Consider the following 17,305-nt stretch of genomic DNA (forward strand, 5'->3'; position numbering starts at 1 on the left):
TGGAATCATACAATATACAGTCTTTTGATGACTGTCTTCTTTCACTGAGCATCACATTCTCGAGGTCCATCCATCTTGTAGCTGTGTCCATGCTGTATTCCTTGTGTGGCTGAATGATACTCCATTGTGTGGCTATAACACATTACATTTATCCATTCATCAGTTGATGGATGTGAACGAACTTTTCCCAGGTAAACCTCTCCTGATCTGTTTCTACCTCTTGCTCCTCTCCTGGCCCCGAAGCATCCTGTAAATGGGGATTCCTTGGTGAAATGGCCTCTGAGACTGGAGAGAGCAGGCAGTCTCACGTCTGCAACCCCACGGAGCTCCTTAGTGACGGAGTGGCTCTCCTCTGGGCCTTATTCCCTCCTCTGTAAAAAGAGGACAGTGATGTTTCCATGCAGGGTGGTGGGAAGTGCTGATCTGAGTAGAGCATATGGCAGGGCAGCCTGGGATACAGAAGACACTCAACACTGCTGGGTCCCTTTTGTCTGCGTCAACCTTGATCCTGGGCTAAGGGAGGGCAGGCGGGATCCATACTTCCTCCCGTGCCGTTCCCCCACCTATGTCTGAATGCTGTGTTCTTTGACAAGAGTCAAACTAAGGGGAGAAGACATAGCAAAGAAAGAAACTGCAGATATCATGAAATACCAGAGGAATGGGACAAAAGGATACAAATGAGACAGAAAAAGGGCTGTAGAGCAGGTATGTTTCAGGGCTGGGAGGCCAGAAGAAACATGCGGTTTTAAGATCTGTGTTTCAGGCTCAGGCCTGACACGTCCAGGTCACTTCCTGAGTCTTAGGGACGAGTGCCCTCCATTTCCCCCTCTGGGAGTGAGGGGATGGCACGAGCTCATGTGCCCACTGTTGTGTAAACCATTTACCCAGGAATTCTGAGGGCCTGGAGGTATTCCTACTGACCCAAGCAGGCCCTGGCTGAGGCCTCTCAGTGACCTGACACGTTGTCCCCTCTGTGGGGAAATGGCCTGGAGCTGCTTCAGGCTGGAGTCCAACCTTCTCAGTGTCCTTGAGACCAGGCTCCCTCAGGAGAGCCTGACACTGTTCATTCATTCATTCATCAAATTTTACAGACCTGCCTCCTGCAGGGCACTGTGCTGTGAAGACCTGGCCCTTGTCCTCACAGGGCTCCCAGACTTGTGAGAGGGACAGACAGGCACATTCGGGTACAGGCTGCTGCTGGCCCCTGTGTTACTCTGTGACTCTAAACACCTCCTGCCTTCTTATGCAGTGACTTCTTGAATGTTTGTTTCTGATTTGCAGGACTTGCTGTTTGGCCTCTTTTCTTTCTTTATTCTTTGCCCAAGAAATTAGTGCAGTGGCAATGCCCTCAGGAGATTCTCAAGGGATATTTGATAGACAAATAAAAACAGGAAGGATAAAAAATGAGCATGTGTGTGGTATACCTTCACAGAAGTATGCCCACAAGTGCTGTGGGAGCCCTAAACTGGGCTGGGAGGGCTTTCTGGAGCAGGTGATATTTGAACCGGGTCTTGGCATTAGTTAGTTTGCCAGGTATATGTATTCTCAGCACAGGGAACAGCATTTGCAAAAGTATGAAGAGGTCTGAGTGGTAAGAACTTCCTAGTGACTGTGTGGGTGTGGGGGAAGTAAGGACGGAGTGAGGCATGGATAGTGGAAGAGGGATGCAAAGGGGGCAGTCAAGATTTTGAACAATATACATAAACAGAAAAAAGTAGAAAGATCACTCAGTCTCTCTTTTTTTTTTAATTGAGGTATAGTTGCTTTACTATGTTGTATTAATTTTTGAGGGTACAGGAAAGTGAGATCACTCAGTCTTGATGCTTGAAGACCATCACAGACACTATGTAAGCTGTTTCTTTGAAGCAGAGTTTTTTTCTCTTTTTCCAAGAAGTTAACTCTGGTGCTGAATGGGGAGAAATATGGTTTTCAAGGGACGCTTAGTAGGGAGATGCCATCGGAGCCGGGCAGTGGGAGGAAGAGCGGTTTGCCCAGGTAAAGGACCTGGGAGGCAGGTTGCTCGGTAGGTGGAGAGGGAGGGAGGAGTCGGCGCTGACTCACAGAATTCTGGCTTAGGGAACAGGTTGCGGGTGATACCTTTCAGATAAGGACTTCGGATGAAGCGCTGGCAAGTTTTGAGAAGCAGATAAAAAGAACCGAGATGTGTGAACACCTCAGATTTTTGTGGAACCATCCTGCGGGGAGTGGCCAGGCGGGCCGATCCCCCTGGGACCCCACACCTGTCTGGAGCACCTGAGGGCTCCAGGAGGTTGTCGAGGGGCGGCGGGGGTAGCGCACCAAGGCCGACGAGGCCCTAAGCTCTGATGTAATGGGGCCTTCTGGGCCTGGGGCAGGCTGAGCGCGTCCGGCTGGGGGACAGCGCTCACCACCTCTCGAGGCAGGTGAGGGTGTCGCACCTGAAGCCTGGCGACCCCCCTCACATCTCGTGGGGGCGTCGAATTCTGGCCCCGCCACTTCCTGCCTCAGTTTCCCCACCGCACCCTCTCGCAGGCGGACCAGAGGGCAATGTGTAACCTGCAGAGGCCACGACACATCTCTGGCACCCGGCGAGGGGAAGCGGCCAGGCCTAGTCGCGGGGCAGCGGCGAGAGAAGCCGAGACCGAGCAGAGTCGCCCTGCGGGACAGGCGGGCCCTGCCGGGGCCGACTCCACGCCTAGGGGCCCGGCTTGAGGCCAGGCCGCAGCCAGAGCTCTCACCGCCCAGTCGCCGTCAGAACAAAAGTGGCGGCGGTGCCGGCGCCCGGAGTCCCGCAGGCCCGGTCCCCGCCCGGCAGCCCCGCCGCCCCGCCGCCGGGCGGCACGACGCACAGAGGCCGCGCCTTCGGCCCTTTCCGTCCGAGCACGCTCGGCTCTTTCCGCCGCGGCCGGCGCAGGTGGAGGGGGCGGGGCGGGGGCCGTGCGTAGTGACGCCGCGGGGGGGTGACGCACCGGCGTGCCCCGCCCCCTCCCCCTCCCCGTTCAGGCTCTGGAAAGAGAAGAAAAAAAACTTTCTTTTTTTTTTAATTGAGGAATCAACAGCCGCCATCTTGTCGCGGACCCGACCGGGGCTTCGAGCGCGATCTACTCGGCCCCGCCGGTCCCGGGCCCCACAACCGCCCGCGCACCCCGCTCCGCCCGGCCGGCCCGCTCCGCCCGGCCCTCGGCGCCCGCTCCGGCGGCCCCGCTCGCCTCTCGGCTCGGCCTCCCGGAGCCGCGGCGGCGGCGGCGGCGGCGGCAGCGGCGGCGGCGGCGGCGGCGGCGGAACGGGGGGTGGGGGGGCCGCGGCGGCGGCGGCGGCGGCCCCGCTTCGCGCATTGTTTTTCCTTACGGCGGCGGCGGCGGGCCGCGGGCGGGGAGCGGAGCCCGGAGCCCCCCGGTAGTCGGGCCGCGAGCGAATTAATTAAGTGGGGCGCGGGGGGGGGGGGGAGCGAGGCGGCGGCGCGGCGGCGGCACCATGTTCCCGGGGACTGCCTGAGCCGCCCGGCCGGGCGCTGTCGCTGCCAGCCGGGCCCGGGGGGGCCGCCGGGCCGCCGGGGCGCCCCCGCCGCGGAGTGTCGCGCTCGGGAGGCGGGCAGGGGATGAGGGGGCCGCGGCCGGCGGCGGCGGCGGCGGCGGAGGCTGGGGGCGGGCGGTGAGCGCTGCGGGGCGCTGTTGCTGTGGCTGAGATTTGGCCGCCGCCTCCCCCACCCGGCCCTGCGCCCTCCCTCTCCCTCGGCGCTCGCTCGCGGCTCGCGCTCGCTCCTCTCCCCTCGCAGCCGGCCGGGGCCGGCGCCGACCCCAGCCCCGGAGCCCTCGCTGACCCGGCCGCCCGCGCTCGGGGCTGTTTTCGCGAGCAGGTGAAAATGGCCGAGAACTTGCTGGACGGACCGCCCAACCCCAAACGAGCCAAACTCAGCTCGCCCGGCTTCTCGGCGAATGACAGCACAGGTGAGAAGGGGGCCGGGGCCCCGGGGGTTGCTTGTCAGCCCCATCCGGAGGTGAGCGCCCCCGGGAGACCCCAACTCGGCGGCCTGCTGTGCGAGGCCCGCGGAGCTAAGGCCCGCGCAGCCCCTTCCCCTGGACCCCGGCCGCAGAGGGGGAAGTTTGTCGGAAGACTGTCATGGGGCCCGAGTGGGGCGGCACATGCCCGGTGCACTTGGATCGCCCGGAGTTGGGGAGCCCTCCTCCCCGGGAGGCCGAGTGGTACTTCCAGGGAGGAAAAGTAAAGTGGAGCGTGTGTATTCTGCGTGGTGATTCCGTCTGCCTCCCACTGCCGCCGTGTGTCCGTCCACACAAGCGTGGCTGGCTGGAGCGATGACAGCGGAGGGTACGCGGGCTAGTAAGAAGGAAATAGTGCAGCCGAAAGGAATCCCGAAGTGTTTTCTGAATCGGTAACATATTCACAAGGCTGCGACCAGAGGACTTTTCTAACAGCAGCCAGCCCGTGAGTTACGACTTATAAGTTTCTTGGAATGTGCTTCCTGGGAAAATGCTTAGTGCTATTTTGAAAACTCTTGTCGCTGGTCACCTAAGCCATTCCATTTTTCACAACCCAGAACTTCTTAGCAAGATGTCATAAAAGTTGCTGTGGAGTGTTAATTTCACGTGTATAACTTCGGAAGACAGTTAAATAGCAGATTCATCTGGGCGCAGTCTCCAGGGGAGCTTGTGTTGTTCTTACAATGTACATATATATATATATATATATATATATATATATATATAAATTATGTTCAGGAATGTCGGAGTTACCATTAAAAAATTTTTTTTTATTAGAGTATTGAATAAATTTTTTAGACAGCTTGTCTGGAGACTTTCTTCGGTACTCATATCAGTTGCCTAAGAGAAGTATTTTAGTTTTCTATTGGTTTAATGGTTCTGGGTTTTTCTGGGCTGGTTCACGGTAGCGTTATGTACTAGTTATGTTTCCTCTTTCAGAGCTCTCCTTTGCAGTAAAACGCAAACTTGTGCTCTGCTGCCAATGATTTGATTCCCAGCGTTGCTTGCATTTCTTCAGTACGGTCTTGCAGTAGCAGCATCTGAAAATCAGTTTATAATGAATGGGTCCAAATTGAATTATATTGCTGCAGCAGTGCCTTCAGATTTGCAGTAGACACAGCTGTTCAGCTTGTGCAAATATTTCTTTGACCACTAGCGTTTTTCTACTAGTGGTCTAAATATCTCTTTCTCCTGTTGAGACAAAACTTGAATTTTGTGGCTGCAGTTTTAATACAATTCCTAGACTATTATTTAATGTGGAAGTGAGAGAAACAATCAAAAACAAAAAATCAGTCATGAGATTCTTGTCTGGTTGAAATAAATTTGTTAAGCAGTGGAGAGGAATGAGTAAGTCTGGTGGGTGATATGTAAGTCACTAATAATACTCTATTTAAAAGCTGATAAAGAATTGAGTTTGATGTTAATTTTGTAAAATCGGCTTATCTGAAGTGAGAGATGTGGGAACAGGCAAGAGTTAAATGCTCTGATTTCACTCCATGAAAAGACTGTGATTTTACTGCAGAATAGATCTCCTTTGCTTCATTAATCTTGACATGTTTGAGTGAAAAATCTTTGAACATATGAAATGTAGATCATACCAGACAAGTTCGGCCTTGAAGCTTGTCCTCTGAAACTGGTAACTTTTGAATGGCTTTGCAGCTTTGCTTTTGTTAAATGAGGTTATTTTAGATTTTGTTTTATAAAGAGGGACAAATGAGTAACATGACACTTTAACAGAAAGGCTTGTTGCACTATATACTTTCAGCTGTTTCCAGGATGGTGCACAATGGATTGGCCTTTGGGGCAGTTCTGTTCCTGGATGGTTAGATACTTAATGTGCTGCTAATCACAACAGAGTTTTATCAGAAAGGATTTTCTACTCTTGACCACTTTTTTCCCCTTCTTTCCAGTTTTGACCCTTCTAAGGCACGGGGGCTCTTTTGTGAATGTGGAACAAAAAAATCAGTTTTTAATGGCTCTGTTTAAATAATCCAAAGAATAAATTCACCATTATATTTATGTTGGGTCCTTGGTTGCATATTCGTCACCGTCACATTGTTGTGAAATGGTCCGTTAGTGTGGGGGCCATGGAAGGCCCACATGTTCAATCACCATTGAACATGTTAAACAAGGTGTAACTTTGTTTCCCATAATTGCTAGTCTAAAACAGAGATTTTAAGGACATACATTAAAGCAAATAAAGGACTAAAGGAATTACATTACATGCACAGAGTGGAAGCATTTGAATAGATGGAAAAGCAGGGAGAGACCTGGCAATATCATTCTAAGAGACTCAGCCTCATTTTAATGAGGGGATGTGTGTTTGTGGTTTCTGGGATAAAGTTCGGCCAGGCAGAGCAAGGTGTGTTCCCTGCTCATGGGATAAAATTTGAGGGAGGGGCGCTCCGAATGGGAAGAGCTGAAGGGTTAGGCGGAGCAGGAGGTGGCCTTGGTGGCCTGAGAAGCAGGAGGGACTCAGATGGTCATGATCCAGTGCGTGTCTCTGGGGACTGGCCTGCGGAGCCATCCTGTCTGTCAGCTGAGTCTGGTGGGTAGGCTGTGAGCCCCCGAGCATAGTACACCTGATGCTGGGGAGCTGATCAGCTAGGATGCTGCCTGCAGGGCGCTTGCAGTCCAGCCGGGGGAGCGTGGATGTGCGCAGGGCCCAGTAAGGTAAGGTGGGATCTCTGATCAATGCCATTGCCACCAGTGACAGGTGGGAGAGGTCAGTGCAGGCTGGGGAGATCAGGGGACGATTCTAAGGAGAACATGTGGAGGTGATGCAGAAATAGGAAAGGTGCCCCAAAAGGTAGCAAGAGGAGGAAGGGAAAGCAGAGCTTTTCACCCACACCTAGCCTTTCTTCTGGAGTGGCACAGAATTTGATGGCATCTGATGTTGCTGAAGTAGCCTTTTCTTGTTTTACATTGAGGACGTAGATGCTTTCTCACAATTGTCATCTTCATTGACTTGGCACCCTTTATGAGCAGTGAGACCAGTATATAGTTTGTTGTGTGTTCTGGAAATTTTTGTGTTTAATATTTCCACATTAAAACAGCGTATTACTGTCTTGCAGCAGCAGGGATTCATGATTTAACAGTATGGAAGAAATACCTAGGCAAGCAGTAGAGGTTTTTTTTTTTGGTCAGCTTTATTGAGGCCAAATATACATTCAACAAATCTACTATAAAAGTTTGTAGGACTGCCTTCTGAAAGTTGAATATAGGTATATTTCATCTCATGCTGTATACGTGTTGCTAGTGTGTATTAGTTGCTCAATCATGTATGACTCTTTGTGACCCCATGGACTGTAGCCTGCCAGGCTCCTCTGTCCATGGAATTCTCTAGGCAAGAATACTGGAGTGGGTTGCCATTTCCTACTCCAGTAAATGTCCCTAAGCAGTTGTGGTTACATTGTATACTGTGAATCCCTTTACATGCAATAGAAAACTGTATTTAAAGATACTTGGTGTAAATACCATTACCAACCAAAATGCCTTTTACAGCAAAATGATGACCTTTTAGGTTTACATCTCAAGAGTTCTTTTCTCCCCATCACTTCAGTTTGATCCTCAACAGCATCCTGTCAGGTGGGAAGGGAAAATACTGTTTCTGCCAATTCCGGGTGAGAAATCAGACTTGAGAGAGGTGATCTACTGAAAGAAATGCAAAGGGTGAAAGCCAGAACCTAACCTAGATCCTTAAAGTCTGTATATTCATCTTGTGAATCTGCACCCAGAAACCCAGAATTTACTTGAATCGTGAACTCAGGGGACTACGCACTTAGCAAGTTTCAGTAGCGTAACCAGCAAGTGGGGCAGTTTGTCAGCAGCGTTACGGGGATGTTGGGGGCGGGTGGTTGGCGTGGGCAGGCAAGAGTGTGCTCCTCTCCAGGGGCAGGGGCGCCCCCTCCCCTCTGTTCTGGCGCTGCAGGATGTTATCCAGGGTGTACACGGTCTCACCTGTTTATTGCAGTGGATAATTGAGGACCGGTCTCGGGTTTTTTCGTGTCTTTACTACGTGCCAGCTAAATAGGAGCTGTGAGTTTTTGCAGAGACTTCTAGGGCTAGGGCTTTTCATGACTTTGCTTAGCTTTTACTTGGTAGAAAAGTAGGGATTCTTGGATAACTGAGAGGGATGAGGACAGTGGCCACATTTGAAGTTACTTGGGGTGGGGGTAAGTATGAATCCCACCAGGGGAGTTGTCACAGTAGAGCAAAAGATTGGGAATCATCCCTGCTTAACGCTTGAATTTGATTGTGTGATTCTCCAGCATGGTTGAGAATGACTTGTAAAGGGACTTAGGCTTAATCCTATAGTCGGAAGTTAATGCTTGTATTGTTAGCCTGTGTTTTTACAACTTCTGACTTGTGCCATTGTAGTTGTGTGACAAAGTATGTGATTACTTGGGGCTATGGAAGTGCCGACTTTGTGTTTTCACTTAATGTGTTTGAAGACAAATAGTTAAAAATGATTTTGCCAAAGCGTGCCTTCCTTCCCTTGTTAATATGAAATGTTCCTTACTGTGAGCTGTTCAATAGGAGGAAGGCTTGCTTTCAGCCAGGTTAGTTGTTGGTGTATCCTTAGTCAGGACAGCACCTCTTCATCTCATTCAAACCAGCTCTTCGGTATATTCCAGGGACACGTAAGGAAGTGTTGCTCAAGAGCAGATTTGTGCTCAGGAGAAATTGGGCATGGCTGAGGCTCTTGCCTGCAGACTCTCCCCAGCCTTCCTGTGCTCTGGGCTCTGAGTCTTGGAGGGGCTGCAGCATCATTCCCAAGTGCGTGGGTCACACACCGTTTCTGTAGAGGGTCAGAGGACAGAATTTCGGCTCCGCAGGCCACGTGGTCTCTGCCACAGCTGCTCACTCAGTGCTGCCACTTCAACGTGAAAGTGGCTCTGGGTGGTATGTCCACGGATATGCCAGGAAACTAGTAAAACTCTGGTTTCAGAAACTGGCAGCCGGGGGTTTGGCCTTGAGGCTGCAGTTTGTGACTCCAAGGTGATGCGGCACTGGTGCTCTGAGGATTTTCAGTTTCCTCAGGTGTGGAATAGAACGAGCATTCCCTTCCCCAGGGGCTAGGTGAGATGATGTGTGAGAGGTGCCCTGTCCGGACAAGGGGAAGCGGGTGCACTTTGTAGCCACGTTTGCTGGTGGTTCTGGAAGCAGTAGCAGCCCCATGCACGCATCCACACGGGACACCAGTGGGCAGGTCTGTTGTAGTGGAGCACATTCAGCATATAGCCAGGAATTCTTCCATCAGCACTATTGATTTTTTTGCCTCCATTTTCAACTGTTTTTTTTAATAGGAACACGATGGCCATGAAATTTTAAAATTGCAGAAATTTAAGTAGTGTGGTATGTTCTGAAAATTCTTACTAATTTTGAAGCATATGTCACGGACTGTTTAGGCAGCCAGCGTGTGAATCTGTTGACTTAGTGTGTGTATCACACTTCTGTCTGAGGTGCCCCTTATGTCATAAGTGTACAGAGGATCCGGGTGACGCCTTCTAGTAGCTTAGAACTGTGTTGACGAAGAGAAGACTAAGAAACAGAACTTGAGAAAAGAATGTAAAATGCAATTAGGTGCCCAAATGCACAACTCAGAAAGGGCAATTGAAGGAAGCTTCCTTTACTCCCCTGCTTTTTACTGAGTGCTCCTTGTGCAGAAGCCCAGGGCTGGGTGTCCAGGAGGGGGTGGCACCAGAGGCAGGCACTTGGTGGTCTTTTCTTTGAAGCCCGCACCCTGGGAAGTCTGCTGGTTTTCTATACTTTCTGTGTGCAGGGAAAAGCGCTCTGGCTACTCAGAGAATTTCCTCTCTATGGGTGTGATCTTGGCCCATGGCCTGCACCTAAGTCCTTTCAGGTTGTCCCAGCTGGCCTCTCAGATGCCCTCAGGCTCCTGGCCATGCCCTCTTGATTTTCAGCACGTCTGCCCAGTGTCCCCTGAGCCCTTCCCCTAGTGGCACGTCCCTCATCAGAAGACTGTCCCATACCTGGGGGGCTCTCAGGGTCTGGAGTGGTGTTCACAGCTCCTGCACAAACTGGGAAGCAGGGGGTGAGGGGTGCCACACTTTCCCCGTCCAGTCTAGGTTTAGCTTTCAGGAATTGTCATGTCACAGCAAAGCATCTTTGCAGGATGTCCGCACCTGCACCAGTGCCTGTTGGGGACGCTGGCGACTTTCCGTGGGGTGTGATTGCCAACAGGGGTGCTGGGGAAGAGCCATGTGCAAGGGTTGCCCAGTTCGAGCTTTGACTGGAAGAGTTGGGAATCGGGGTGGGGGGGGGTCGGCAGTTCTTTAGGAAAGGCATGGAAGTAAGCAAAAGTGGCTTTTTTTCCGTGTTCTTAGACAATACACAGAATGACTGCTGCTGATTTAGAAAAATCTGCCTTTAGGGTGTTTTCTTGTTCTAAATTTGGGAATTAAGGCTATTTTTGAGCTCTATGTCTAAAAGTCAAATTGCTGTCTTTTAAAACCTTACCCTTAGAAAGACTTGGATATCATCCCATGTGTCATTTTCCCCCGTGTTTCATTTCCATTAATCAAAAGAATGTTTAGTTGAACTATCGCTAAGAATAGTAAAATCTAATGCTGAAGAAATTTTCACTTGGTTAAATCTGACTTTCCTATTTCTAGATGTCCCGTCTGCTGCTGTTTGACAGTCTCTTAATTTGCCAGTCTTTCTAATACACCTGTGCCTTAGTTTATGTAGTAGGTGTTTCTTAATAGTTGGAGCTGTTTAAAGGGGTTGTACAATTCTGTTGTGAAGTAAAATCTTTATATAGTTCAACAGCTTCCTTTTGCACTGCCCCCAAATATTTTGAATTTTTTAAAAATCAAAACTGTACCACCTGGACATGTTTTAATTTTGTAGTTAGAATACCCAGTGAAATCACAAGAAAAATAAGCTACTATTTTTTATAATAGCCTGTAGAGTGAGGCTTGGGCCATATTTGAATAACGTGGATTTTGGTGGATTTATCAACAAACTTCATGATAACACTCAGGAACTATAGAAATACATCAGATAATTGGGGTTTGCTTTGACAATCATGGGCTATATGAGTTTGACCCCTATTTCTTTGCATTGATTGCTAAGGAAGGCTTTCTTATCTCTCCTTGGTATTCTTTGGAACTCTGCATTCGGATGAGTATATCTTTCCTTTTCTCCTTTGCCTTTAGCTTCTTTTCTTGTCTCAGCTATTTGTAAGGCCTCTTCAGACAACCATTTTGCCTTTTTGCATTTCTTTTTCTTGGGGATGGTCTTGATTACTGCTTCCTGTATAATGTCACGAACCTCTGTCCATAATTCTTCATGCACTTTATCAGATCTAATTCCTTGAATCTATTTGTTACTTCTACTGTATAATTGTAAGGGACTTGATTTAGGTCATACCTGAATGGTCTACTGGTTTCCCCTGCTTTCTTCAACTTAAGTCTGAGTTTTGCAATAAGGAGTTCATGATCCGAGCCAGAGGAAAACAGTAGAATGGAAAAGACTAAAGATCTCTTCAAGAAAATTAGAGATACCAAGAGAACATTTCATGCAAAGATGGGTGCAATAAAGGACAGAAATGGTATGGACCTAAGAGAAGCAGAAGATATTAAGAAAAGGTGGCAAGAATGCACAGAAGAACTATACAAAAAAGATCTTAATGACCCAGATAACCACGATGGTGTGATCACTCACCTAGAGCCAGGTATCCTGGAGTCCGAAGTCAAGTGGGTCTTAACTTGAAGTGTCACTATGAACAAAGCTAGTGGAGGTGATGGAATTCCAGCTGAACTATTTCAGTCCTAAAAGATGATGCTGTTAAAATGCTGCACTCAATATGCCAGCAAATTGGAAAACTCAGCAGTGGCCACAGGACTGGAAAAAGTCAGTTTTCATTTCAATCCCAAGAAAGGCAATGCCAAAGAATGTTCAAGCTACCACACAATTGCACTTGTCTCACGCTAGCAAAGTAATGCTCAAAATTCTCCAAGCTAGGCTTCAACAGTACGTGAACCGAGAACTTCCAGATATTCAAGCTGGATTTAGAAAAGGCAGAGGAACCAGAGATCAAATTGCCGTCATCTGCTGGATCATCGAGAAAGCAAGAGAGTTCCATAAAAACATCTACTTCTGCTTTGACTATGCCAAAGCCTTTGACTTTGTGGATCGCAAGAAACTGGAAAATTCTTAAAGAGATGGGAATACCAGACTACCTTACCTGCCTCCCAAGAAACCTGCATGCAGGTCAAGAACCAACAGAACCAGACATGGAACAATAGACTGGTTCCAAATTGGAAAAGGAGTACATCAAGGCTGTATATTGTCATCCTGCTTATCTAACTTATATGCAGAGTACACCGTGTGAAATGCCCGGCTGGATGAAGCACAAGCTGGAATCAAGATTGCTGGGAGAAACATCAATAACCTCAGATATGCAGATGATACCACCCTTATGGCAGAAAGCAAAGAGGAACTGAAGAACTTCTCGATGAAAGCGAAAGAAGAGAGTGAAAAGGCTGGCTTAAAATTCACCATTCCAAAAACTAAGATCATGGCATCCAGTCCCATCACTTCATGGCAGACAGATGGGGAAAGGATGGAAAAAGTCAGAGACTTATTTTCTTGGGCTCCAAAATCACTGCAAATGGTGACTGCAGCCATGAAATTAAAAGATGCTTGCTCCTTGGAAGACAAGCTATGATCATTCTAGACATCATATTAAAAAACAGAGGCATTACTTTGCTGACAAAGATCCATATTGTCAAAGCTCTGGTTTTTCCAGTAGTCATGTATGGATGTGAGATTTGGACCATAAAGAAAGCTGAGCACCGAAGAATTGATGCTTTTGAACTGTGGTGTCGGAGAAGACTCTTGAGTGTCCCCTGCAAGGTGATGAAGCCAATCAATCCTGAAGGAAATCAGTCCTGAATATTAATTGGAAGGACTGATGCTGAAGCTCCAATTCTTTGGCCACCTGATGCAAAGAACTGACTCATTGGAAAAGACCCTGATGCTGGGAAAGATTGAAGGTAGGAAGGGAAGGGGACGACAGAGGATGAGATGGTTGGATGGCAGCACCGACTTGATGGACATGACTTTGAACAAGCTCTGGGAGTTGGTGATGGACAGGGAAGCCTGGTTTGCTGCAATCCATGGGGTCGCAAAGAGTTGGACACAACTGAGCGACTGAACTGAACTGAACTGAGTTTGACCCAGTTCCTTTGGATTAAAATATTTTGAGTGTTTGTCACTTGATTAAAAGTAGAACCTTCTAACCATGACTCAGAGTTGAAGAAAATGTCAGAGCTTTTTATACTGGAAGGCAGGCAGTGTGGTAGTGAAGAAGGAGCTTGGCTTCCACTTAGTGGACACTGGACCTTGGTATCCAGCTCTTCAGCTCTGTGACTTGGACCAATGACTGTACATTAGAATTTGGTTGGGGAGGATGGATCTCATGTCTAAAAGGGAGTCTTTCCCCCTAAAATTTTGCATTTCTTCTCAGTTTGATTAGCTTTGCATATTGGGCTCCTGTGTGCTTCCCAGATCGTGCAGTGGTAGAGAATCCACTTGCCAGTGCCGGAGATGCAACAGATGTGGGTTCGATCCCTGGGCCAGGAAAATCCTCTGGAGTAGGAAATGGCAACCCACTCCAGAATTCTTGCCTGGAAAAATCCCACAAGAGCTTGGCCAGCTACAGTCCAGTCCTTGGGGAGTCAGACATGAGTGAGTGCACACAGAGAGAGACAGACAGACAGACAGACACACACACACACACGGTTCCTGTGGCTTCTGTCATTTAGCCAGGTGCAGTGGCTCTTACTGTTGTATCATTGTGTGGGAAAGGACTAGATTCGTTTTCCTCCTGGGCTGGTGAGGACGGGCTGATGTAGGTGAGGGGTCTGACCCAGAACCAGATCCGTGGACGTCCTCACTGAGCACACAGAAGATGCCGCTGCTGCTGGTTCCCATGGAGCACCAGGGCCAGCGCGGCCTCCGCCCCTGCCAGCAGAGGAGTGAGTGAGAGCTGAGATTGAAGTCCCAGGACATGGGTGCGAGCGTGACACACTTCACTCAGTCTGTGTTCGTAGTTTAAAATTGTTCTTTATTGGAAAATTGAAGTCTAAATGGAACTGTTTTTCTAGTATTGTTTCAGAACAAGGACTTGACTTAAGTTAGGACTTGCGGGGAAAGAAAGTGAGCACAGAGAAACTATACAAATGGTCTTTCTTTTTTAGAGAACAGAGTTAGGGGAAAAAACGTCCTTTGAGTCACTGTCCAGTTTAGTCAGGCTGATTGGTTGAAAGAAATATCAGTGAAATTTAATTTCCTCTTTGATTCAGCAACCACTGATCTTGAAAGGGGTGGATTCAGCTGCTTGCTGTTTTGTGGCGTTTTCTATTCCTGCAGATTCCGTAATAGGAAGTGACTTCAGTGGAGTTTACTATTTTTTCCATTCTAGATTTTTGTTGTTGTTGTTTAGTTGGCAAGTTGTGTCTGACTCTTTGGACCCCGTGGACTGTAGCCCACCAGGCCCCTCTGTCCATGGGATTTCCCAGGCAAGTATACTGGAGAGGATTACTATTTCCTCCTCCAGGGGATCTTCCCACCCCAGGGATCGAACCCGAGTGTCCTGCATTAGTACATGGGTTTTTACAAACTCTGAGCCACCTACGTATTTTAGGTATGGCAGTTTATGGATTTTGCTAGTAAAGATTGCCCCATGGTGGACAAAGAATTTTTCTCCCTAATTTGTGTTCATCTTTACATTGGATCTTTTTTACATTTTATTTAGTTGTAATTTTTATTGAAAATAACAAAAGAGGCATAAAGCTCTGATAGATTGTCTGTGTTGTTTTGGTTGTGCCTCTACTGCTGTTGCGGAGAAGGCGATGGCACCCACTCCAGTGCTCTTGCCTGAAAAATCCTGTGGACGGAGGAGCCTGGAAGGCTGCAGTCCATGGGGTCGCTGAGGGTCGGACATGACTGATCAACTTCACTTTCACTTTTCACTTTCATGCATTGGAGAAGGAAATGGCAACCCACTCCAGTACTTTTGCCTGGGGAATCCCAGGGACAGCGGAGCCTGGTGGGCTGCTGTCTATGGGGTTGCACAGAGTCGGACACGACTGAAGCGACTTAGCAGCAGCAGCAGCTACTGCTGTTGGGATTGTTTTTTGTTTGAAGAGCAGAATCCACCCAGAGTTGAACTTCTCTTTTAAAAATCTCTGAGAAAATCGTATTGAAAGATTAACTCCTTGTTTTAGCTCACAGTGATGACTTTTTCAGTCTGAAAGTTGAAGGAAAAACTGGTTCCTTCTCAACAGTAAGAATGGTTTTGGACATTTCCTTTGTTGGAAACTCTATAGAGTTCTCATGGTGGTCAGTCCTGTTGAACTTCCACTAACGGTGGCCATCTTCTAGACCCACACCCCCAGGACTGGGTCCACTAGACTCTTGTGGCTAGTGAGCGCTTAGACTGTTAGTAGTGTGACTCAGGAACGGCATTTTTATTTTTCTTTAATTGTAATTAATATAGATGTTAATAACCACGTGTGCCTATCCGCTGCTGCGTCAGACAGCGCAGCCCAAAGTCACGTTCGTTGTTGTTTAGTCGCTGAGTTGTGTCCAGCTCTTTTGCGACCCCATGGACTGTAGCCCATGGGCTCCTCTGTCCCTGGAATTTTCCAGGCAAGAATACTGGAGGAGTTGCCATCTCCTTCTCCAGGGGATCTTCCCGACCTAGGGATCAACCCCGCATCTCCTGCATTGGCAGGCAGATTTACTTACCTCATTTGCCTAGAGTGTTCTTTAAGATATAGGCCTGAAGCCCAAGTCCTCTAAAGGGACCAACTTTTAAAGATGGAAAACATTTTTAAAAATACACTTTGGTTTAGATTCCAGATTTTTCACTCATGTAGAAAGTATTCTAGTGTGAGTCAGCCCTGGAAATCTAGGGGACACGGTGGGCCCAGGGTCTGCCTTCGAGGAAGGCAGCTGTGTCAGCGGCGACTGAGTGCCTTGGAAAGGAGGCCTCGATTGGGGCATAGGACAGAGGCTGTTCGGAAGGGCCCTGGTAGGGCTTCTGGAGGAGCTAACCGAGACCTGAGAATGAGTAAGACACAAGAGGTACTATTCCAGGCATAGGGAATGGCATAAATAGCGAGTGTGGTGGTCTGGAGGTATACACTTCTGAGCAAGTAAAGTTTTTGCAAGAGCCAGTTTTGTTTTTCTTTTACATTCAATAAATTGCCACTTAGAGGCAGTGTGGTCTTGCCTCTTGAGAGGGGGAGACTGCTAGTGTCGTTCGACCCTGGTGGGCCTGGGCTCCAGTCTCAACTGCACCCCTCTTTATTCTTTTATTCAACAAATATCAAAATGCTTATATAATTCACATTATCTGTATGTGCTTACTATGTGTGGACACTGCTTGGCTGTGGTTCTATCATTGTGGCCCCATCTTCTTGGACCTCAGAGGTTGGTGGTGTGGTCAGGCAGCCCAGCAGCCCTCCCTTGCCTGTCTTAATCACAGACTGAAAGCAGTGTCGTGATGGGAAAGAGCCCGGAGCTGCTGGCTGGCTGGTCAGGGAAACTCCTTAGAGGAAGGGCACTGGAGCAGGACAGACAATCAGGGGGAGTCAGGCTGGGCACGTGAAGGCAAGGTCACCACGTGGGAAGCCTGCAGTGTTGGCCCAGGGAATCCAGACTGTCCATTTGGGGCTTAAAAAGCAATTCAAAGTTTTAGAAACCCATCACATTCAGGGTAATTGGAGGAAGTGACTGTGACTTGTTCTCCAGGAGGCTCAATCATCTTTTTCCAGGTGTATTTTCATCGAAGTTCATATGTGCAGTGAAAGCCGACAGTTGCCTGCTCAGTCCCCAAACTGTATTTGTAGGAGCAGGAAAAAGACCCTAAGAACAACAACCTAAGAATCAGAACTACAGTTGACCCTTGAAGAATGCGGGGTGTCGGAGTGCCAACCCTCCCTGCAGTCAAAAATCCATAAAAAACTTGCCCTCTGTATACCAGTTCCTTCACTGTGTCTCCCTAACGCGGTTTCTCTGTATCCATGGTTCTGCATCCTCAGATTCAACCAACCACTGTGTAGTAATGTAGTCTTTATTATTATTTTTTTTAATGTAGTCGTTACTGTTGGAAAAAAAATCTGTGTGTTAAGTGGGCCTGTGCCGTTCAAGCCCTTGTTCAAGGGTCAACTGTAGTGTTCTTATTTAAGGTATTAGGAAATTTTTGTACACACAGGAGGTTTTTGTTAAAAAAGTTTTTTTTTTTTTTTTTAAATTCTTTTGACTGGGTGACATTTGCATAGTGTTCC

At 48.5% G+C, this 17,305-nt stretch overlaps 1 protein-coding gene across 3 annotated transcripts in view; it reads left to right on the forward strand.

The window, feature by feature from the left end:
* The first annotated feature begins 3,532 nt into the window (after positions 1–3,532).
* LOC102403750 (CREB binding protein) overlaps positions 3,533–17,305 on the forward strand; it is a 118,642-nt gene continuing 104,869 nt past the window's right edge. Inside the window, exon 1 of one of the 3 annotated variants that reach the window (XM_044936006.2) lies at positions 3,533–3,926. In XM_044936006.2, the coding sequence (XP_044791941.2) occupies positions 3,842–3,926 (85 nt within the window). In that variant the 5' untranslated portion in view covers positions 3,533–3,841. The remainder of the gene's footprint in view (positions 3,927–17,305) is intronic. The other 2 variants (XM_044936005.2, XM_006054865.4) reach the window with 2 other exon arrangements.

The sequence above is a fragment of the Bubalus bubalis genome, chromosome 24, assembly GCF_019923935.1.
Source record: "Bubalus bubalis isolate 160015118507 breed Murrah chromosome 24, NDDB_SH_1, whole genome shotgun sequence".
Classification (NCBI taxonomy): domain Eukaryota; kingdom Metazoa; phylum Chordata; class Mammalia; order Artiodactyla; family Bovidae; genus Bubalus; species Bubalus bubalis.